Source organism: Schistocerca serialis, chromosome 1 (genome assembly GCF_023864345.2).
Source record: "Schistocerca serialis cubense isolate TAMUIC-IGC-003099 chromosome 1, iqSchSeri2.2, whole genome shotgun sequence".
NCBI lineage: Eukaryota > Metazoa > Arthropoda > Insecta > Orthoptera > Acrididae > Schistocerca > Schistocerca serialis.
The window spans coordinates 386,105,936-386,131,185 of record NC_064638.1 but is presented as its reverse complement, the minus strand read 5'-3'; the positions used below and the strand labels follow the sequence as shown (position 1 = coordinate 386,131,185).

The 25,250-nt window shown below is 43.4% G+C and overlaps 1 protein-coding gene across 1 annotated transcript in view; it reads right to left on the bottom strand.

Moving 5' to 3' along the window:
* Window positions 1-11,644: 11,644 nt before the first annotated feature.
* Window positions 11,645-25,250, bottom strand: part of LOC126474889 (serine proteinase stubble-like) — an 87,131-nt gene continuing 73,525 nt past the window's right edge. The window contains exon 5 of the mRNA XM_050102421.1: window positions 11,645-16,511. Coding sequence (XP_049958378.1) covers window positions 16,189-16,511 — 323 coding nt within the window. The 3' untranslated portion in view covers window positions 11,645-16,188. The remainder of the gene's footprint in view (window positions 16,512-25,250) is intronic.

Sequence of the window (25,250 nt, the reverse complement as noted above, 5' to 3'; positions counted from 1 at the left end):
AAACATACTGAAGCCGTCTTTAAACCTCCGTCGTTCGCGCGGATGACACTCGTTATCCACATGACTTTCCCGCTCAATTTTGTCTGACAAGGCTGGATTGAGTTCGCGCCATTTTCAGTACCTTTCTGTTAACTCTCCGCTGTTAGCTCCAATCATTATTGGCTTTTAGTTACGAAAGATACATTGTTTATGAAACATTATTATAGTCTTGAGGACACTTGTACATCCGCGCGAACTCCGCTGCCACAATATGAAACAAAGTAAGTCTTTATTACTTTATTGCTTTCCTGGATTCAATCGATCTTTCATGTGCGTAAATTTAGACGTATTGAAACTGATTGCAGTTACCTTCCATGTTACCTAATATTCTCTTTATTTTTAAATTTTGGAAGAAATGTCAAAAGGCAAAAAACCTCGGACAGAGTTTAGTAGACATCCTAATGTATGGTTGGGATGGTTCAATGAGCTGAGTGATGAAGATGCTCAGTGATAGCGCTGACTCAGAGACTGAGGATTCTGTTCATGAAAGCGGTCGATTCAGGAATAGAACAAGAAGTGTCAGAAAATGATGAATATGAATTACAGGAAGAAGTAACTCAAGAGGACACATTTTTTTAGGGAAAGATGGAATAACTAAACGGAGGAAAAATAAATATCCTACCAGTGTTAGAAGCAGAACTTTTAATTTCATTACGCATTTGCCTGGATCAAAAAATCAAACTCGTATAAAAAAAACAGAAATAGAAATTCTGAATTTGTTCTTGGATGAAAACATAATAAGAATTATTGCAACATGCAATAATATATGCATAAATTCGTGATAACTTCTTTAGAGAAAGGGTTCAAATGGTTCAAATGGCTCTGAGAACTACGGGACTTAACATCTCAGGTCATCAGTCCCATAGAACATAGAACTACTTAAACCTAACTAACCTAAGGATATCACACACATCCATGCCTGAGACATGATTCGAACCTGCGACCGTAGCGGTCGCGCGGTTCCAGACTGTAGCGCCTAGAACCGCTCGGCCATCACGGCCGGCTCTTGGGAAACGAAAGCTAAAGAAAAACATACGATAGAGATCAGAGCTTTCATTGGTTTGTTATATCTATGTGAATCTTGTTCTGGGAAGAGTATATCGAAATTGAGGGACAACTCAAAGGGAAACGGTCTTGAATCATGCATTTATGCATAAGTGAAAACCGATTCAGGTTTCTGTTGATATGTCTGAGGTTTGATAATATCCGTGATAGAGGTGTTCGCAAAGAGATTGACAAGTTGGCTGCTATCAGAGAGGTACTTGAACTATTCAAGAACACTTGCCAAAAATATTTTTCTCCTAGTGAATATCTTACTGTTGACGAACAGCTTTTGGCATTTGGAGGAAACTGCCCGTTCAGGCAATATATTCCTAGCAAAGCATCAAAGTGTGGGTTCAAAGCGTTTGCTTTGGTTGATGTAAAAGCATCTTACACTTTGAGTTTAGAACCGTAGGTCGGTAAGCAACAAGAGGGACCATGTAATGCCAGTAATTCAGTTGAAGATATTGTTCTTCGAATGGTCAAACTGTTTCAAACGTTAGAATATATTATACTGTGTACAAATATTAAATATATTATATTTAGATTTAATAAAAAATCATAAAACCAGTAATAAAGACCGTTCAAAGTATACAAATAGACCGCTTGCTTTGTGGATGACGCCAGTCAACCGAGCGAGTGACGATGTCACGAATTTTCGTGAGAGTAACGAAGGGTTAATTTTCAGGGATTGTTGTCAGCAGCTAGGATTGTTAGCAGTTTCTCACCTTGCAACGTCTTACGGTGGGCAATGTGCAGTCAAGTCTACTTAAAATGCGAGGTCTACAACTCATTCCGGATGTTCTAATTTTCGTTATTGGTTTTCTTTTTTTTCCTAAATTCCACACTAGCAGGTATAAATCGAAAAAGCGTTTCAGCCCTGCCCCATGAGTTAACCGACATTCTTTGCAGTAGTATATAAAGTACCCGTACTATTCGTTCAGTTTCATTAAAAACTGTTGCAACTGACAGGGTAATAATGCGTGTGCCTTCAGAAAATCATACCTACAATTTCATCACGTCCTCCACGCCTGCAAGTTGAGCACCGTGTGCCTGTTTACGAACGCGACGAAGAATCGTCTTTCATTGTCAACTAAATCTTTAAATTCTTTGTGCATAGTGTTGTGATATCTTTTTGTAGCAAATTCGCGATACCCTTCGACTATCCGGCAGCAAGGTAGGAGAAAACTCGTCCTTCTCTTCTGTCATTGGTATACATTTTTTAAAGGTTGTGACAATAGATCACTGGACACCAAAGAGTCAGTAGAGTGCAGACAGCCGCCGGACCTCTCAGCTTCCGATACCATTAACTAATAGTGAAGATTAAGCAGCGCCGGCACCATGGTTCTGCGGAGCTGAAGAATATCGAGCCGATAAACGAATGCTGCACTCTAATTTTACACTACTGTCCATTAAAATTGCTATACCACGAAGATGACGTGCTACAGACGCGAAATTTAACCGACAGGAAGATGATGCTGTGAAATGCAAATGATTAGCTTTTCAGAGCATTCACACAAGGTTGGCGCCGATGGCGGCACCTGTAACGTGCTGACATGAGGAAAGTTTCCAACCGATTTCTCATACACAAACAGCAGTTGACCGGCGTTGCCTGGTGAAACGATGTTGTGACGCCTCGTGTAAGGAGGAGAAATGCGTACCATCACGTTTCCGACTTTGATAAAGGTCGGATTGTAGCCTATCGCGATTGCGGTTTATCGTATCAAGACATTGCTGCTCGCGTTGGTCGACATCCAATGACTGTTAGCAGAATATGGAATCGGTGGGTTCAGGAGGGTAATACGGAACGTCGTACTGGATCCCAACGGCCTCGTATCACTAGCAGTCGAGATGACAGGCATCTTATCCACAGGGCTGTAACAGATCGTGCAGCCACGTCTCGATCCCTGAGTCAACAGATGGGGACGTTTGCAAGACAACAACCATCTGCACGAACAGTTCGACGACGTTTGCAGCAGCATGGACTATCAGCTCGGAGACCATGGCTGCGGTTACCCTTGACGCTGCATCACAGACAGGGCTCCTAAGATGGTATACTCAACGACGAACCTGGGTGCACGAATGGCAAAACGTCATTTTTTCGGATGAATCCTGGTGCTGTTTACAGCATCATGATGGTCGAATCCATGTTTGCCGACATCGCGGTGAACGCACATTGGAAGCGTGCATTCGTCATTGCGATACTGGCGTATCACCCGGCGTGATGGTATGGGATGCCATTGGTTACACGTCTCGGTCACCTCTTGTTCGCATTGACGGCACTTTGAACAGTGGACGTTACATTTCAGATGTGTTACGACCCGTGGCTCTACCCTTCATTCGATCCCTGCGAAACCCTACATTTCAGTAGGATAATGCACGACCACAAGTTGCAGGTCCTGTACGGGCCTTTCTGGATGCAGAAAATGTTCGACTGCTGCCCAGGCCAGCACATTCTCCAGATCTCTCACCAATTGAAAACTTCTGGTCAATGGTGGCCGAGCAACTGGCTCGTCACAATACGCCAGTCACTACTCTTGATGAACTGTGGTATCGTGTTGGGAAGCTCCATGGGCAGCTGTACCTGTACACGCCTTCCAAGCTCTGTTTGACTCAATGCCCAGGCGTATCAAGGCCGTTATTACGGCCAGAGGTGGTTGTTCTGGGTACTGATTTCTCAGGATCTGTGCATCCAAATTGCGTGAAAATGTAATCACATGTCAGTTCTAGTGTAATATATTTGTCCAATGAATGCCCGTTTATCATCTTCATTTCTTCTTGGTGTAGCAATTTTAATGGCCAATAGTGTATATGAAAAGTTGTGCTGTACTGCGAACTTGCGCGAAGGACCGATCAAAGCCGAGCGAGGCTACACCTTAGCCCACACGTGTGCAGTACATCATGTTCGCGTGTAGTTATGCGTACCGTGACGGGCAACTTGTTAGTATCACACCGGATAAAAATACACGCAAATACACGGCAGAGCTCTTAAGTTTTGGACACGACTTGGAATCAACACTGACAGGACCGTTATGAACATAAAATGGTAGGCTATTTGAATACTGCGAGCTATGTGGAGTGTTACAAACAGCAGTAACAATGCACACACAACTGCATATTGACTTTCGTCACGAGAACTAAGTTGTTTGCTGCTAAACGAGTTGCACGAGTTAATGTACTTAAAGATTCTTATTCTAAAGGCAACATAATGAATATCTGTCCTTGTTAAATCGCATCGCTACAGAAGCAGTAAGACTATTTACTACATTGAAACTGGTTCGCTAAAACGTGAATTCACCAAGGTGACACGAAAGCTAAAAACAGACGAATTAACCTCAACTAACAGCGAGTGAAAATGGATTTTACGTTCAGCCGAAACCGTGTATGTGACGTTAACAATTGTATCATGAGTGTCAGCAACGTTATTGGCGTGTACTTCCGTACCGCCGATTGGATGGATACCAGGCAAGATGACGGGTACATGTTATCCCCTTCAGGGGAAGTGGTTCCGTTTGAAACCACCTACAATTTTCTCATTTTGTAACAAAAGGGCAGTGGCTACATTTGAGGACACCATTCAGTAGCCTAGTTGGTGCTGCCCTCTAGCGGCTGTCACTGGAACCGCTTCAAAATCTGTAAATGTTTGCAATTAGTGAGGTGAGTTGGATAGCCATTTTTGTACGCTGTGCGCGAACGTCTTTGTTCTCAAATTGTGACTGTGTCCTTCTGTATTAGGTAACTTTTATGCATGAATTAAATGCAGAATACTGTTCTGTTTACATTAATACTATATGTACTGCAATAATAACCAAAATAATGCATTTTATTTCCGTGAATGTTGTGGTGGTTCCATTTGAAACCACTGCTCCCGTAACGGCATCATTAGTAGGTGTGACGAATTTTTTTTCCAGTTTCACGTGATGTATTCTCACAGACTAAAGGATGAGAAAATTCTGGAGTGCCTTTTCGCAGATATTCTTTCAGATCCCGACTCTAAGATTGACACTAGCAGTGACAGTGAAAGTGATGTGCTAGCTGAACACAGCGATCTGGATTTGCGAATGAAAACACGTGTTTTATCTCAAATTATTTCGGAAAGTCAGAGTGAGGACCATTTTAACAATGACACTGATGATAGTTTCAGCACTAATGACGATTTGCCACTGTCTTCCATTGCGAATTTTTCATGGAGAAAGGACGTCAGTGCAATAAACTTTGCCACTAATTTTTCAGAGGAAGCTGGTGTACGAGGAAAACTTAAAAATGACAGTGAAGATATGCAACCAGTAGATTTTTTTGTGTCTGTTTTGTGACACTATTTTAGAACACATAGTTTTCCAGTCTAATCTGTACGCAACACAGAAAGGTGGCAGTTTCAAGCCTCTTTCTAAAGCAGAACTAAAAGTAGTTTGGCTATAAAGATTCTAATGAGAATCAAGAAACCTTGTTATTATTGTGATTGCTGGTCATCCCATAAGGAACTTCAAGATGAGTACATCTCCTCACTAATCTCGGTAAAAAGGTTCAGCTGGCTTTTGACACATATTCACAACAATGACAACGCTGTTATGCCTTCAAGGGAGAGCAGAAATTATGACAAATTATATAAAATCCGTCCATTAATCAACCAGATACTGATAAACTTCAAAGAATTCTATGCACCTACTAATGGGCAAGCTATAGATGAATGCATGGTGAAGTTCAAAGGACGAATCGCATTCAAACAATATATGCCCCAAAAGCCAATCAAGAGGGGATACAAAATCTGGGTCAGAGCTGATAAGCTTGGATATATTTGTGAGTTTTGGAAAAGTTGAAGGCATAGTGGAAAAAACCTTAGGAGAGAGAATTGTGAGAGATATGTGTAAAGGGTTGGAAGGAAAGGGATATACTTTGACAGTTTGTTTTACCAGTGTCTCACCTTTACAGAAGCTAAAAGATGACGGACTTTTTGCCTGTGGAACAATTAGATCACACAGAAAAGGACTTCCTACGCTAAAAACAGATGAAGAGTTGCAAAGAGGAGAGTTTGACTCGTCAGTTCGTTCTGATGGCATTGCCTGCATCAAATGGAAAGTCAAACGTGTATTCATATTGCTGTCTACAGTTGATTCGCCTGTATCTGTTGAAGAAGTTAGCTGTAAAGAAAAGGATGGAAAAATCACAAAGGTACCTTGCCCAAAAATAGTGAAATCATATAATGCAACTATGGGATGTGTCGATAACGCAGATATGACGAACAGTTTCTATGCAATAGACAGGAAATCACGAAGGTGGTGACTAAGATTATTTTGGAATATAGTTGATATTTCTATTGGAAATGAATTTAATCTGTTTCGATTATGAAATCCAACAGCGAGGCAAGTGTTAAAGGATTTTCGAAGACGTGTTGCCACAGGCCTGGTAGACAGTAATGTCTTCCAAGATGGTCCTGACCATCCCAGTACACCGTCAGAACCATCTGCAAAAAAATTCAAAACTGTTGTTTCCCATGAGAAACGTATATCGGAACTTCTGCCAAAACATGGAACCTCAAGGCGCTGTGTGCTCTGCAGCACAAAGAAACAACCCCACAGAAGCAGATGGACATGTAGTCACTGCCAGGTAGCCTTATGCTTATCTGCAGAAAGGAATTGCTTTTTGCTGTATCATCAAAAGTGATGACATTTAGTGGGCAGTGGCTCCATTTCAAACCACCCTGCATGTGTTCAGTTTATGTACATTTCATTTAATTTTTACATTTTTCTGTCTTACTGTATGAAAATTAATACAATAAAAACAAGGAAAAATTAATTTTTTTTTTTTATTTTGCCCCTGAAAGGGTTATCGCCGACGGATCTGCTTTAATTTCACTGTTAATAACGCCAAGCAGCCGTCGACTGCCCAACTCACCAACTCCACACATTTTATTTTATTTTGGTTGTTATTGCATGTGTTTCTACATATCTTTTGAAGAGATGCATTTCTAAATATATGAGCAGTATTTCTATTAGGCAAATTTATGTACACTCCTGGAAATTGAAATAAGAACACCGTGAATTCATTGTCCCAGGAAGGGGAAACTTTATTGACACATTCCTGGGGTCAGATACATCACATGATCACACTGACAGAACCACAGGCACATAGACACAGGCAACAGAGCATGCACAATGTCGGCACTAGTACAGTGTATATCCACCTTTCGCAGCAATGCAGGCTGCTATTCTCCCATGGAGACGATCGTAGAGATGCTGGATGTAGTCCTGTGGAACGGCTTGCCATGCCATTTCCACCTGGCGCCTCAGTTGGACCAGCGTTCGTGCTGGACGTGCAGACCGCGTGAGACGACGCTTCATCCAGTCCCAATCATGCTCAATGGGGGACAGATCCGGAGATCTTGCTGGCCAGGGTAGTTGACTTACACCTTCTAGAGCACGTTGGGTGGCACGGGATACATGCGGACGTGCATTGTCCTGTTGGAACAGCAAGTTCCCTTGCCGGTCTAGGAATGGTAGAACGATGGGTTCGATGACGGTTTGGATGTACCGTGCACTATTCAGTGTCCCCTCGACGATCACCAGTGGTGTACGGCCAGTGTAGGAGATCGCTCCCCACACCATTATGCCGGGTGTTGGGCCTGTGTGCCTCGGTCGTATGCAGTCCTGATTGTGGCGCTCACTTGCACGGCGCCAAACACGCATACGACCATCATTGGCACCAAGGCAGAAGCGACTCTCATCGCTGAAGACGACACGTCTCCATTCGTCCCTCCATTCACGCCTGTCGCGACACCACTGGAGGCGGGCTGCACGATGTTGGGGCGTGAGCGGAAGACGGCCTAACGGTGTGCGGGACCGTAGCCCAGCTTCATGGAGACGGTTGCGAATGGTCCTCGCCGATACCCCAGGAGCAACAGTGTCCCTAATATGCTGGGAAGTGGCGGTGCGGTCCCCTACGGCACTGCGTAGGATCCTACGGTCTTGGCGTGCATCCGTGCGTCGCTGCGGTCCGGTCCCAGGTCGACGGGCACGTGCACCTTTCGCCGACCACTGGCGACAACATCGATGTACTGTGGAGACCTCACGCCCCACGTGTTGAGCAATTCGGCGGTACGTCCACCCGGCCTCCCGCATGCCCACTATACGCCCTCGCTCAAAGTCCGTCAACTGCACATACGGTTCACGTCCACGCTGTCGCGGCATGCTACCAGTGTTAAAGACTGCGATGGAGCTCCGTATGCCACGGCAAACTGGCTGACACTGACGGCGGCGGTGCACAAATGCTGCGCAGCTAGCGCCATTCGACGGCCAACACCGCGGTTCCTGGTGTGTCCGCTGTGCCGTGCGTGTGATCATTGCTTGTACAGCCCTCTCGCAGTGTCCGGAGCAAGTATGGTGGGTCTGACACACCGGTGTCAATGTGTTCTTTTTTCCATTTCCAGGAGTGTATTAAGCTGCGGTATGTGGTAGATTGCTAGATTTGTGGCTTCCTCCACTATCTTCCAGGCTCCGACCAATAGAAATAAACCTACTCGCTTACCCCTGGTGCAACGCATCATATCGGTCGGAACTATAATTTTGACGGTTGCTCAACTACGAGAACTATGTTTACATCCTGCAGATCGTCAAATTACAACACTCTCAGGAACAAGTGTGAGTTAATTTGCTTTTCGTAGTTAGAAATGAGTGACACTGCAGTCTATTCCGCTATTGTTTACAAAGTGATAATAAAACGTAAACTCGGTCCACAGGCCCTGGCGGACTCATCGGTACCGACCGGCCGCCGTGTCATCCGCAGCCCACAGGCGTTACCGGATACGGATACGGAGGGGCATGAGGTCAACACGCCGCTCTCCCGGCCGTATGTCAGTTTCCGAGAGTGGAGCCGAAACTTCTCAACCAAGCAGCTCCTCAGTTTACCTCACAAGGGCTGAATGAAGCTCGCTTGCCAACAGCACTCGGCAGATCGGATGGTCACCCATCCAAGTGCTAGCCCATCCCGACAGAGCTTAACTTCGGTGATCTGAAGGGAACCGGTGTTACCACAGCGACAAGCCCGTTGGCACAAAGCGATAATAGGATTGGATAATTTGTTTACCACATTCTGATACAAATCATTTCAATAACTTTGGTATTGAAATGCGTTCTTTTGAGACTAAAATAATCAAATGTTACTTAATTACAACTTTCCAAGAAAAACTTTCAGACAGACTCACAGACGAAATATTCGATAATCAGATCTGGAGCCAGTTTCTTTAAATGATCTTCCTGGAAACTGTTGTAGTTTTCTTAGTCCAAGAGTTGCGCAGTGCTGTTAGGTGAACTGTGAATGTGTAGAAACAATGCAGAGTTAAGTATTCGTGATGGAGCTAGAAACTCATGTCAAATGTCGAAAATATTTCTCTCTTAAATTATTGTTTCACGAATGCTACTATGCATCTATGAGATCTTCGTGAAAGAAATATCATTAGTCACATAGTTGTCACTTAGCACACGGACATAACATCAGATTTGGTGCATTGTAGCCTGTAACGACCAATCGCCAACATATATCGCCTATTTACTCAAAAACCAGAAATAGTTGGCCATTCTCATAACTTTAAAAATGATTTAGATACGTTAGTTGTACTCTGTATGCAGCAATGTGTGGTCCAAAATGCACCGAACGTAAACTGATCCGCAACGATATTTCTCACTATAAACTCTTAGAAAATATTAGTTTTAAAATATAATAATAAATACGAGCAACAACGGAAAAAACCCAGTTTGTTATCAAGCTGTGATGTGGGATTATAAGACCGAAAGGGCTCAAATTCTTGTAACGAATAGTTTCCTAAAAATAGAGTGAGAATGACTGGATAGCAGAAACACACACACACGGACTGAAAACCAGTGTTTTTTTTATTTCCTACGCAAAACGTAAACATTTTATTGAGAAGCTAACAACAGAGACAGAGTTATCTTTGGTTTATTTACTTAGACAAAAGTTTTAGAGATGCAAAAAATGAGTGGATATTTGGCTCTCTGCGTTCCATTGCGCTGCTTGCCACATGGCTAAGGACTGTGTGTCTCGCTACGGCTTACCTTGTGTTATTGAAACATTCTCTTGGTGTCGCCCCAGCATATCGTTTCAATTTCTTGCGCTGGTTTTTGCTTTATTCTAAATTTACTGCTTAACTCTTCCTGGTACCTCGTTATTTCATACAATTGTTATGCAAACGTTTCTTCCCTTTGTACTCCTGTTATTTGCCATATTTTACCGTTCTTCTTTCTCCCTTGTCTTATGGCAGCGTCGACTACGAACCAGGAAAGTGAATGTCATTGTCTTACACAATGTTTCCAATCGATAATGTAAATGCCTCGACAGTAACTCGGTGCTACATTGAGGGTGCAGCTTTCAGCCAGCTGACATAAGATTTCGCCATTTCTACAGCTTCCTGAATAGCGACCCTTTTCCCGGTCTCTGACGAACGTGCAGGAAGTTTCGATGACACTTAAGTATGCGCCATTCATTAACAAGCTCCCTCTGGTGATAAATATGCCACTTCTTTTAACTTTGCCTACAACACTCATATCCATCCTCCAATGTACTGTTCTTATTCTTTTCAGCTCAGACAGGTGTGCCTCCCTCAAGGCACAGACATAGACAGAATTGCATCTGTCTCAGAAAAGATAGGAATTTGGGGGAGGAGTGGTGGTGGGGGAAGTAGCTGAACGAGTTGGCACTAGGAGCTAGCTTCACGAGAAAAAATGCATGTGTGTTCTGGGTCTTTTCAATTCATGCAGTTGGGCTACACAGACGTAGATGATCCGAAAATATTGTCCCAAACCTCAGCTGTGGCTCTGTCCTCGTCAGTGCAGGCACAGACATGTATGAGGATAAAAGGCCACACAGCCCCTGCGGTTGGTGTGACGAGCATCACTACCCTCAGTCGAGAGGCATCTCTCAGCCCCTATGCTGTACAGACAGATGGAGACTGCCCTCTCCAGTGCTCCTATGCTGCTTGTTCCATCGCTCTTGATGCCTGCCTGTTCCAGTATAATTGCTTATATATTACATAATAATAGTAATAATAATAACAATAAAAGTGATACTGCATGCACCTCCAAATTATTGAAGGCACACTCTGACAGTGGGTCAGAGGAGGGGGGGAGGGGGAAGGGGTATAGAGGAATATGGAGGAATCAGTGGCATTATGGGTATTCTAATGTAGCACAAGTGGGCTATCTGAAAACATAGTAGTAGAAATATGTATTTAAGGTAGCACAAGTGGGGTAAATCACCATCATGGATTTATGCTACACAGGTGTGACGGATTGGACATAGGAGAGAGAGGAGGAGGAAGATAAGGGGAAATAATGAGGGGCATGGATGAGTCGGATGGCTGCCTCCGATCTTAACTTGATTTTCCTTGAGAGGGAGGTTTCATATCGGCCCCTTATGACACTGACATAGACACTGTTTTAGAAACAGCAGTATCACACCACTAATGTTAACAAAAATATCTAAATTTATCTCTTTGCTGTTTGAAGCTGTGTAAATTCAATGATTTTCATTGAAGTGAAATGAGAGAATTCGAAAATTATGATAAAATATTACAAGTTTATTTAACAAAGTTTTTCTTACAATAGCTGCTCTTTGTACAAAAATCTCTTTCAAAATTATACAAAAAAGTAAAGTGAGTTATACAACTTGTTGTACAATTTTGGAAGATGTTTAGTAGCTAAAAATGTCACACAATCAAGCAATATTTCAGCTGCAGCGATCAACCATGCACGAAAAGTGAGGTATTCAGTCGGCGGCTCTTGGCAGGTGGCAGTGACAGCAGGGTTATTTACCAACTCTAGGACAGAGAAAACCTTTTGGAAAGCAACATTTTTGTCCATTCTCTGCTATTGTATCGGCGATATTGTTTGCGTCGGCGATATTGTTCAGTCTAAATAAACATCAGCCGCAGGGATACAATCAGAGTTTGTGTGTACAATGAAAAGAGAGAACTCGGTAAATGTCTGTCCTCATGATCATGAATAGGTCCCGTACTGCATCATGCACCAGTTTAGCCAAACTATAAATATGCACAGATAAAATACGCTTATAAGGCATTTCTACAAATACAGATGATAATAGAATAAATTAAATTCAGACAAGTAGTATTATATCAGTAGCTACATCTATATTTTCCACTACAATGTCTAAAGCTGTCAGACTCTTTAATGTTTCAGTCTTTAAGTATTCTCTGCATTCACAGTCTTAACTGAGATTTGACTGTGAAAGAGAGAGCTCTAGTCTTTTTTTTCCGAATGATATTATGCATTCAAAAGGTAAAGGCAATTCTGTCAGTTTACAACCATACTAGAAACTACTTCTGATACAATCAAGAGCATGGTCTTATGGAACATGGTAAGCTCTTTGACAGTTTAATCAAATTTTCCTTTCGACGTTTGTCCTGTAAGTAAGGATACTCTGTTTACAATTGCATCAGTAATGAACTATGTTTTTATAACGGAAGCACGTTGTTGAGATGGAGTAAAAGTGCTTGTTCGTCCAAGTATAGCGTTACAGTGAAGCAAGGGGTCCAGCCATACATATGTTCATGATATGGTCCGGTGATGAACTACAATTGCGAGAAAGTGATATACTTGGAAATATTCAACTTGAAGTACTGTTGTGAAAAAGAACAGTAGTTTTGGAAAGTGAGATGCACTTACAATCAGATTGTTTACCGGCAATTATAAATTTATCAGTTTATGAAGGAAGTGGAAGAAGATGCCAGTTTCTCTAACAGACTAATAAAACTCTGATGTTCATCTAAGCTGAATGTCAGAAAGAGGAGATGTAATCTGTGACATCTGCACTGTTCGCTTGCCATGGATCATGGGGGAAGAAGGCGAATTCCTGAAGAAACGACCAGTTGTTAATGATGACACACGTGCACCTTGCTTGAAGAAAAGAGAGGAAGGAAGATTGGGGTTTAACCTCCTCTCGACGACGAGGTCAGTTCAAACAACTGACGAAAAGCTCGAGTATGTAAATTGTTATTGAGGTAAAAGACCTAATGGTTTATGATATTGTACATATAGAAAATTATAAAATTTTGTTTATCTTAAACTGTGTATTTTTATTTCAAAAGACAAAGTGCAGTTTAATTTTGTCGATTAATCTGAAAAAGCCACTGCAGCAAAAATTCAAATTACAGTGCAAATTTTAGCAGATAAACTGATCAAAGTCAGGACCAAGATATTTTCTCTGGACGAAACTGGAAAGCTACCAGCGACAGTAGAAAGATTATGTCGCAATAGATTACGCTGAAATATATGTTATTAATGCTGTGTATCTTGTATATGAACTGAGGAAATGGACCACACATATTAACAATGTATTAAAACTACATGACAGATTAAAACTCTGTAGCAAAACCGGACACGACCCAGAAACCATGCCTTTCGCTACACCCTCCCAGTTCTGCTCTCCTACTTTCTGAACATCAAACTTGTTCTCCTGCAAACTTCGCTGGACTAACACTCATGGAAGGAAGTACACGGAGGAAAAATAGCTTGGCTGCAGCCCAGGAGCTGTTTCCAGAGTGAATCTTCACTGTGTGGTGGAGAGCGCGCACACTGCACTGCGGAATGAAGAGTTCATTCTTGATTAACAATGTAAGTTATTAAGAAAGAATACATGTTATTTGTCAAGTAACCAAGCGGTGAATTGCCTTTCCTTTTTGAAAACCTGGCGTTATTTCCAGGAATAAATGTTCAACAGCTTCACTTTATATATTAAGTCACGAACAGTTCCAAGACCGAAGGCCCATTATCAGGGGCTCCTGCATAAAAAGTTCATAGAGAGTTGAGTCTCAGCTGATATACAAAAACAAAGTTTTGAAAAATACATACATAAATACCCGGCGATTTCAGGCTCTCCAGATCACACGCTGCTTCCACAAACTGTCTCCATTCCTTTCTGCTTCGTGCATGGCTCCTCCAGATGTCTTCAATCCCCAGGACTGCCAGATCTTCGTCAGGTCGTCCATCAACCGCTGCCTTAATCGTCCTTTGGGGCGTGTGGAGTTGCTTTCTCCACCTGTCTTTCTTCTGGCTTATGGGCTACATGGCCCGTTCGCTGGATCCTTTTGCTCTTCAACTTCTGTAGGATTGTTGCTTGTAGCATCAAGAAGTAGATTTGTTCACTCTTCCTCGCCTCCATACCTCGTTATCTGAAATGGGTCCCCAAGTATTTCTCATTACTCTTCTTTCAAAGATTATTAGTTTTTCCTTTTGTCATTTAGTTACGCTGCAGGTTTTTGGGCCATACATGACTGTTGGGAATATCACTGTGTTATATATTCTCATTTTAGTATTCGCAGAGATTGATTTTGAGCTGCGTGTCTCCCTAAGGGAATACATGCATTTGATTCCCACTGCTATTCTTTGCTTGGTGTCCATTCTTGTGTTTGTCACTGATAAACCAAGTTTCCATTACTTCAGCTGATGAACTTTCTTGAACCTCGTGTCATTTATCTCAAGAAATTATTGCTGCTCTTGTCTTCTTCCTAATCGCACGAATTCCATTTTGTCTTGATTCACCTTCAGCCCAACTTTCTGTACGTAGTTGTCCATTTTACGGTATATTTCTTGACATATATTATTTTGACAAATAATGATTAAATTTAAGCAGCAGTTTTCAAACTTTGTGGCTGATTAAAATCGTTTGCTGGGCCGAGACTCGAATTTGGCTCCTTTGACTTTCGCCGGCACGTACTCTACCGACCTCAGTTATACGAGCAGACCTCACGACCCGTCCTCACAGCTTCAGTTTCCCAATACTTACTCTCCTACCTTCCAGACTTCTGGGCTTATGTGGGGGTAAGAGAAGAGATGCAAGCAGAAGTGAGATTCCAAGGCGGATCGTGAGTCGTGTTTCAATAGCTGTCATATTATTGTTATTATTATTATTAATTCCGTGTTTCACGAAAATAATTTGAAAGATGTATTGATCGTCATTAAGCTACGTACACACATTTGTAAAAAAGTTGTAATACCTTGTATTTCAGGACAATAAAAGAGTTTAGTTTAATAAAATAGCTCAAACGGTGGATCCGTTGCTGCGAAAGGCGTAAGTCCTCTATTACAGTCCTGATGGGGCATACAGTTATAATCTGTCAGGAATATTCAAATCAGCGATGATTCCGCTTCAGAGTGAAATCTCATTGTGCCCCGATTTTTCGCGTAATAGGATATACTTCTTGATTATATTTATACTAGCCCTATATGGAGTTTTTCATGACGTAATGACAGACGACTTTTATGACAACTGGAATTTACTCTTTATCTATCTTTGATAAAGGAGTGCATGGAAATGGGGCTTCACCTTCGAAAATAACTACAATGAAATAAATAAACAATAAAGTGTAGATGTCGTACAGTTATATCAAGAAATACTATTAGCTGCAGACTAACAAAAAATAAAAATAAAATATCTTTACGAAAAAATGGACACTATTATGCTCACGTTATGCTTCGCTGTGATAACATTACAACGTAATGAATACACATGTTGTACTCGCAGGCAACATTGTAATACAAGAGTAACTTCAATTACACTTGAAAGACACGATTTTGGTGTAGAGCTTTGGAAGGTCAGAACTGCAGCTGACTTAACGTTGCTTACTTTGTATTAATGAACGTTTATCAACTTCATTCCTTAGCAAATCCTGTACACTCTTCGTAGCGGAAAATGTTAAGCAATAATTCATCCGCGATGCCTTTCCACATGATAAAACAAAACTTGCCCGTAACAGGGGCTGCATTAACTACAGCATAAAAAATGTCTGGATGGGAGCTCGAAATGTGGTACGTGTTGGGCAGAGCGTAATGAAGAATTTGATCAGCCGGAAAAGACAATAAATACGAGGTGGCAAACAAATAAATGAGTATCGTTGCGAAAATGAAACTGGCGAAAGATGTATTAGAATGTTGTTTCTCTTCTGACTACTAGAGCATCAGTAATAAATGAAAGGGGTAGCGAGGGATTGATGGCCTCGTTATCCCCACCGAGTCCCATCGGCGACGCGGATGCACCACAGGGACAGCACGTAGCTAGACGAGCCCAGGCTGCAGCAGGAGAAGGTCAGGGCTGGAGGTTGTCGAGCAACCAGTTGAGGTAGGCGCCGACGCGCGTGTAGACGCCGGGGAAGCCGTCGGAGCCGCAGCGGCGCGCGCCGAAGGAGACGACGCCGAGCAGCACGTGGCGCGGGTCGCCGGCGCCCGGCTGGTGGGCCAGCGTGAGCGGGCCGCCGCTGTCGCCGTCGCACGAGTCGACGCCCGGAGCGCCGCCGGCGCACACCTGCGTCTCGCCGCTGAGCGCGATGTGCGTGCGCCGGTAGGCGGCGGCGCACCCGTCCGTGGCCGCCACCGTCAGGCGCGTGTAGCGCAGCTCGTCACTGCCCGTACCTGCCAAAAGTTCAGTGCCTCGTCAGACGGACGACCTGTCGCTGTCGTAAACGGCCTGCTTAACATCGATGCAAAATACCGTTGAAGAGAAGTGCTAAGACATGTGACAGTTATACTGAAAGCCCAAAATCTCACAAGGAACCCCTTGAATGCCATGGTGCAAAAGGTCAACGGTGTTTATGGCATTCGACGCCCCAAATACTGTCTACCGTGTTACCATAATATTCGCTGCCAATGACAGCATAAGACGGCACTGAAGGTATCCAAAGGTGAGCACATCATGATGCTAAGGGGATTGGTTGAACTGTTTAGTCGAGGAGTAACTCACATCAGTGTTACAATGCCAGTGGTCTCGAAACAACGCAGAGCTATGGGAACTACACTGCTGGCCATTAAAATTTGTGCACCAAGAACAAAATGTAGATAATAAACGGGTATTCATTGGACAAATATATTAAACTAGATCTGACATGTGATTACATTTTCAAGCAATTTGGGTGCATAGATCCTGAGAAATCAGTACCCAGAACAACCACCTCTGGCCGTAATAACGGCCTTGATACACCTGGGCATTGAGTCAAACAGAGCTTGGATGGCATGTACAGGTACAGGTGCCCATGCAACTTCAACACGATACCACAGATCATCGAGAGTAGTGACTGGCGTGTTGTGACGAGCCAGTTGCTCGGCCACCATTGACCAGACGTTTACAGTTGGTGAGAGATCTGGAGAATGTGCTGGCCAGGGAAGCAGTCGAACATTTTCTGTACCCAGAAAGACCCGTACAGGACCTGCAACATGCGGTCGTGCATTATCCTGCTGAAATGTAGGGTTTCGCAGGGATCGAATGAAGGGTAAAGCCACGGGTCGTAACACATCTGAAATGTAACGTCCACTGTTCAAAGTGCCGTCAATGCGAACAAGAGGTGACCGAGACGTGTAACCAATTGCACCCCATACCATCACGCAGGGTGATACGCCAGTATGGCGATGACGAATACACGCTTCCAACGTGCGTTCACCGCGATGTCGCCAAACACGGATGCGACCATCATAATGCTGTAAACAGAACCGGCATTCATCCGAAAAAATGACGTTTTGCCATTCGTGCACCCAGGTTTGTCGTTGAGTACACCATCGCAGGCGTTCCTGTCTGTGATGCAACGTCAAGGGTAACCGCAGCCATGGTCTCCGAGCTGATAGTTCATGCTGCTGCAAACGTCGTCGAACTGTTCGTGCAGATGGTTGTTGTCTTGCAAACGTCCCAATCTGTTGACTCAGAGATCGAGACGTGGGTGCACGATCCGTTACAGCCATGCGGATAAGATGCCTGTCATCTCGACTGCTAGTGATACGAGGCCGTTGGGATCGAGCACGGCGTTCCGTATTACCCTCCTGAACCCACCGATTCCATATACTGCTAACACTCATTGGATCTCGACCAACGCGAGCAGCAATGTCGCGATAAGATAAACCGCAATCGCGATAGGCTACAATCCAACATTTATCAAAGTCGGAAACGTGATGGTACGCATTTTTTCTCTTTACACGAGGCATCACAGCAACATTTCACCAGCCAACGCCGGTCAACTGCTGTTTGTTTATGAGAAATCGATTGGAAACTTTCCTCACGTCAGCACGTTGTAGGTGTCGCCACCGGCGCCAACCCTGTGTGAAATCCCTGAAAAGTTAATCATTTGCATATCACATCATCTTCTTCCTGTCGGTTAAATTTCGCATCTGTAGCACGTCATCTTTGTGGTGTAGCAATTTTAATGGCCAGTAGTGTATAAACAAAGCAAATATTGCATTATATCTACAGCAACAGTTTCCGAAATTGACATTTCGTCTGAAAGGAGCCTAAGGGATTTCGCAGAGTGAGAAAGAAGTAGCATATGAAATATTAATGTTTCTGCAAGATGAGTAAGTGGAACGTGTGGTGTCGTATGCGCTCGGCTGTGCGGACAATGTAAATCATGAGTACAATGATGACGATAAGTGCTTAACAGGTGAAAGTGATATTGAAACAGGTGTTGAGTCATGTAGTTCATCGTCCTTGTCGGACAGGGAACCACAAATCCCGTCTCCAATGAAACGTAGTAAAGGACAATCGTTGTCCGAGGTGCAGGTACTAAATATAATTACGCACATGTTAGATCACCCGCAAAAAAAAGAAGAAAGCCAGATTTCCAATAAGTCCGCAGCCATGTGATCGTGTAGTGCATAAGAAAAACTATGGATATTCAAGGGAGGTAAAGGCGTACTTGTAGCAAAAACTGGTGTCTGCGCGTTTGAAGAATACTCGATACAATTTAGAGGATGTGCGTGATAGTGATCTACTATGTTATTCGAATCAAGTTGCGCGCGATATAGATTACAGCGATTTTAAGGGAAGCACTGGATGGTTGCGTAGCTCCAGATAGTGCTACAGAAAAGGAAGACCTAAGATAACGGAATTTCAAAGCAAAGCGCCAGCTTGACAACGCACAACAAACTGCGGAATTGGCCCGAAAATTTGTAGATGAAATAAACAAACTAATCCTATCACTTAGTAAGGAACTTGCTTCCAACTTCGACCAATCGGGATTTGAATAGTAAATGCATATGACAGGAACCCTGGAAATTAGAAGTTCCAAGAGAGTTATATCAAGATCAGCCAACATCAATGTCGTAAAGTGAGTGGAAAGTTATCTGCCACGCTGCGAGAAGTAGGAGGTGCTCTGATCCCCTCGATTTTTCTCATGTGCGTAACTTTGCAGGGCAGTAGAAAATATTTACGTCACAGCGAGCAAAAGAGGGAAAATGGGCGTAAGAGAATTACAACTAAGATGTAAGGAATGCTTTTTTTCAATAGCCGCTCAAAAGAATTTGCTGTTGTTTAATTCCTGGTCTGAGTATAAAAGCCATACTACTTTAGGGTAAACTATCCCTCGTTAAAGGTGACGTTGCGATTCATATCACCTGGAAACACTGGACAAATTCAGCCTCTGGATGTTTGTTTTTTCCGTGCCTATAAAACAAATTATCGCACTACCTGCAGCTACGCCTTAAAGGGTAGCCAGTTTCACAATAAGCTCCATGTCAGACAGTTTTGCATTCGGTTGCATGCCATCACATTCCATCAGTTCTCGTCACCCCGCAGCACCACTATGACTCTATATTCATTTTTCTAATAGTGGATACCTAGCAGAACGTCCGGCACGATTTTTAACCCCCAAGGAGATCACCTATCTTGATGGAGCTAATCTTTGTGATCACTGTGACGTTCCATTTATCATTTAGTGTTGATGGTGTAAGTTACTGGTTTTTTTTAACATTTGTGAAGCTGTAATACATACATACCCTAGAAGATTGATCTCGCACCTCTCGGACACTCATTTTCTGTCACGCTCCTGATGCACATGGTGAGTCGTTAACAGCTAATATTTATCGTGTCATAAATGTTAACATAACACTTTCGAACGAGCCTTACTAAAGATTGAACTTGCGACCTCGCACTCAAGGGGTTACTTGTCAGGAAAGAAACAACTTGTACACCACTTTCACTTGGTGTAATGAATGACTATAACAAAGAGTAAGAACCGGAAAGTATCTGATTACATGAGTAGTGTTCATTTCACATAGTGTGTGTGTACACTTGCTGACAGAAAAATTGAAGTACCCAGAAGAGTGGAGGAAACGGAATGGTTCAAATGGCTCTGAGCACTTAACATCTGAGGTCATCAGTCCCCTAGATTTAGAACTACTTAACCCTAACTAACCTAAGGACATCACACAATCCATGCCCGAGGCAGGATTCGAACCTGCGACCGCAGCAGCAGCGCGGTTCCGGACTGAAGCGCCTAGAACCGCTCGGCCACCGCGGCCGGCCACTGTGCGTTCCTCTACGTTGTTTCGCGATGCGCGATCGGTTATCTGAATATCTGCCATTTCGTCATTCGTACGATGACTGAAAGAAGGGAGTGGCCGAGCGGTTCTAGGCGCTACAGTGTGGAACCGTGCGACCGCTACGGTCGCACGTACGAATCCTGCCTCGGGCATGGATGTGTGTGATGTCCTTAGGTTAGTTAGGTTTAAGTAGTTCTAAATCTAGGGGACTGATGACCTTAGAAGTTAAGTCCCATAGTGCTCAGAGCCATTTGAGCCATTTTTTGAAAGAAGGGACCGTGTTACGATCTTCCGCGGCGAAACAATTTCGGAAGACCATGTTCAGTATTTCGGCCGCAGTCCGATGCGATCGCACATTATCGCCTATAAAAATGAATTCAGGGCCGAATGCACCCCTGAAAAGACGCACATGGGTAGGGAGTACAGTGTCACAATAACTTTGACTGATGTCAGGATACAAATTACAGGGTATCTGAGTAGTCAGCGTCAAATATTCAGTGATGACGAAGATGTGGAGCACAAATGAAAACATTCAAAAGTATCGTTCAATTTGCCTTAGACATTTAGGTTTCACTCAAGGCCTTAGGGAATGGGAAACGCCCACCGTGACTTAATATCCGCGTTAGAAAACAGCTACGTAAACAAAGATAGCTTCATCACAGATTCAAGAGTAGTTAAAGCCTAGCTGAGAAACAAAAGCTGAACGAAGCTAACGTGAGCATGGGGAAAACAATGTGAGAATCGTTCAGTGATTGTGGAAGTAAAATTTTGTCATCCGATGAATGCAAAAACCGTAACAGTTATTGGTCTGACGTAAAATCAACATACTGGCAAAAAAAAAAAAAAATGTGTGTGAAATCTTATGGGACTTAACTGCTAAGGTCATCAGTCCCTAAGCTTACACACTACTTAACCTAAATTATCCTAAGGATAAACACACACACCCATGCCCGAGGGAGGACTCGAACCTCCGCCGGGAACAGCCGCACAGTCCATGACTGCAGCGCCTGAGACTGCTCGGCTAATCCCGCGCGGCCGACATGCTGGCACCGGAGCTGAAGATAACAGCGAGACGGCCGAAATACAGAACATGGTCTTCCGAAATTGTTTCGCCGCGGAAGATCGTAACACGGTCCCTTCTTTCAGTCATCTTACGAACGACGAAATGGCAGATATTCAGATAATCGATCGCGCATCGCGAAACAACGTAGAGGAAGGCCGAACGGTTCTAGGCGCTACAATCTGGAACCGCGTGACTGCAACGGTCGCAGGTTCGAATCCTGCCTCGGGCATGGATGTGTGTGATGTCCTTAGGTTAGTTAGGTTTAAGTAGTTCTAAGTTCTAGGGAACTGATGACCTCAGATGTTAAGTCCCATAGTGCTCAGAGCCATTTGAACTATCTGAAGGCACAGTGATCGCAAGGCTTTGGTAGCACCTATGACAACGGGTGTGACAAAGAATGTTAAGAAAGGTAGGAAGATATTTTTGGTTAGCAAAAGTGACAGGATACAAATTTCAGAGCATCTGAGAGTCAGCATCAAATATTCGGTGATGAGGACGAAGATGTGGGAAACACCTGTTGTAGAATAATGAAAAATGTTTTATTCTCAAGAATTACGAAGTTTTTAGAGAAATAAAATCTCCTCTATAAATATCTACATGGCTTCTGTAAACAGAAATCTTGCGAAATTCAGCTCGTTCTGTTCCTTCATGAGATCCACAGCGCTATAGACAAAAAAAAAAAAAAAGCGCTTCAGTTGATACCGTGTCCGTTGACTTCAAGAAGGCAACTGACACCGTCTCGCACTGGTGGTTAGTGAAAAAACTAAGAGTTTACTGAGTATTGGAGACCAGATTTGCAACTGGATTCAAGACTTACTTGTAGACAGAAGCCAGCACGTCACCCCCAATGGAACAAAATAGATAGACGTAAAGGTAATTTCCCGGGTATCTCAGGAAAGTGTGACAGGATCAGAACTATCTACAGTGTATATAAATGATAGTTGCCTGTAAGAAAATAGTAATCCCAGAAGGCAGTCGATTTGCAGAAGGTCCTGCAGAGGAATGATGAATGGTGCAGGCTCTGGCAGTTCACCTTGAACACGAATAATTATAACATACTGCGTAGGCCTATATTTAGGAAAAGAAATCTACTACTGTACAACTCCATTATTGATGGCAAAGTGCTGCAAACAGTGTCTACCGGAAAATATTTAGGAGTAACTATCCAAAGCGACCTTAGGTGGAATAACTACCTAACACAAATAACAGGAAAAGTAGATGTCAGACTGAGGTTCATTGGAAGAATCTTAAGGAAATGTAACTAATCCAGGAAGGAAGTGGCTTATAAGCCGCTTGTTCAACCGATTCAGAAGTAGACTATTGTTCGTCAATATGGGATCCTTTCCCAGGCAGGACTAATAGAAGAGATAGAGTAGATCCAACAAAGAGCGGCGCGTTTCGTCACGGGATCGTTTAGTCAGCGAGAGGACATTACAAAGATGCTCAATAAACTCCAGCGGCAGACATTACAAGAGACGAATTATGCCTCACGGAGAGATTTACTACTGAAATTTCGAGAGAACGCATTCCAGGAACTCTCGGGCAGCATATTACTTCCTTCCACCATACATCTCGCACCACGACGAGAAAATTGGAGAGGTAAAACAGAGGCTTTACGCCAATCATTCTTTCCACGTGCCATTCGCGAGTGGAAGTGAGTAGGAAGGATCAGTTCAGAAACACTCTCCGCCACACTTGCGGAGTATGATATACGAGGGTAGTTTGAAAAGTTTTCGGAACGGAATAGAAAAAAAATACTCACATCACTGAAACTTATTATATTTTTCAATGTAGTCTCCTTGTAGATTAGAGCACTTGGTCCAACGATGTTCCAGTGCCTTGATCCCACATTGAAAATGAATTTCCTCCAGGCCTCCAAAACAGTTGTCAATTCTGGCTATCAGTTCTTCGTTTGAAGTGAATCTTCGTCCACCAAGAAAAATTTTCAGTTTTGGGAACAGATGGAAGTCTGATGGAGCCACAGTAGGTGAATAAGGCAAGTGTGGCAACAATTCATAACTTAGTTCGTTTAATTTTGCCATGGTGACAGCACGTGTGTGTGGGCGCGCTTTGTCTTGATGGAAGATGACTTTCTTCATTGCTAAACCGGGCTTTTTTTCGTGTATCTCTTGTTGAAATTTGTCCTGGAGGTTAGCATAGCATCCTCCAGTGTCTGTTTGCCCAGTGGGGAGATAATCTACAAACAGAATCCCCTTCCCATCCCAGAACACTGATGCCATTACCTTTCCCGCCTTTGCTTTCTTTGGTGGCGGAGAATCAGCATGTTTCCACTGCTTTGACTCTTGTTTTGTCTCTGGGGTATAGTAGTGCACCCAAGTTTTATCTGTGGTCACAAACCGGCGCAAAACCTCTTGTTCGTTTCTCCTAAAACGGGCCAAACGTTGTTCCGATATGTCCATTCTCTTGCGTTTTTGATCCAGCATCAATAGTCGCGGCACCCATCTTGCAGATAATTTTCTCATTTCTAATTCTTCAGTTAAAGTGTTATATACCCTTTCAGATGAGATCTGGCAAGTGTGAGCAATTTCACGCACCTTCAATCGGCGATCCTCCATGACCGTTTTGCGCATTTTGCAATAATTTCTGGAGTTGTGACACATATTGGCCGAACGGGCCAAACGTTGTTCCGATATGTCCATTCTCTTGCGTTTTTGATCCAGCATCAATAGTCGCGGCACCCATCTTGCAGATAATTTTCTCATTTCTAATTCTTCAGTTAAAATGTTATATACCCTTTCAGATGAGATCTGGCAAGCGTGAGCAATTTCACGCACCTTCAATCGGCGATCCTCCATGACCGTTTTGCGCATTTTGCAATAATTTCTGGAGTTGTGACACATATTGGCCGACCACTGTGCGGATCATCATCTAAGCTCTCCCGACCAAATTTAAATTCATTTGTCCACTTGGCAACAGTTGAGCTTTACGATGTACTTATTACCACTGCTCGAATCTCGATTTTTTCCATCCTCGCAAATCACTACGCGGGAACAACAACACAACCACATCAGCGCCACAGCTCTCTTCCAAGAGCACTGACATGACACGTGTTTACAGACAGCAGTCCAATGAATATCCTGTGAAAAACTCGTTGCACTACCGCTGACCTCTCGTGGTGATTCCGAGAACTTTTCAAACCACCCTCGTACGTGTAGATGTAAACGCGTGTACCGTGTTCAAAGATTTAGAGGTCAGTACGGCCATGCAATATTACGCCTCCTCACCAGCTGTACTACCAAAATGATCATGTTCAAAAGAGTTCCTGGGTGTATTACGTGTTCCCAACTCTCGCCGTACGAGGATACGTCCGGAATCACAGCTCAAACTAAATCTACTATGATCGAAGAAGAGCAACTGACCTCACTCTTCAGTCGCTATACTCTTGGCACCACCGCAAAAGGCTCCGCTGACATGTAGGTGTCAACGGAACACAACGTATTGGTCGTCTGACAAGATCACGCCCATGCAGTTGCCCTGCTGTTATGGAGTGTGCATTGTGGTCATGTTGCGTGTGGTTGCAATTGAATCAGCTGTTTCATGTGGATGATGGATGCCTTTTCGCCTGTTTCGCTATCTAGTGGTCATCTGCTGTTGTAGTTGAACGTGTTGGACCACCACCTCTCATTCGGGCAGCAGTGCCTGTATTTTGGAACATTCCCCATGCACATGAAGCAACACTGTGAGAAATTCCAAACTCCTACGCTGTAATCGACATACATGTCTTTCTTCTAGTTTACCCATGATTTTTCCCCATTTGAAGAGAAGTT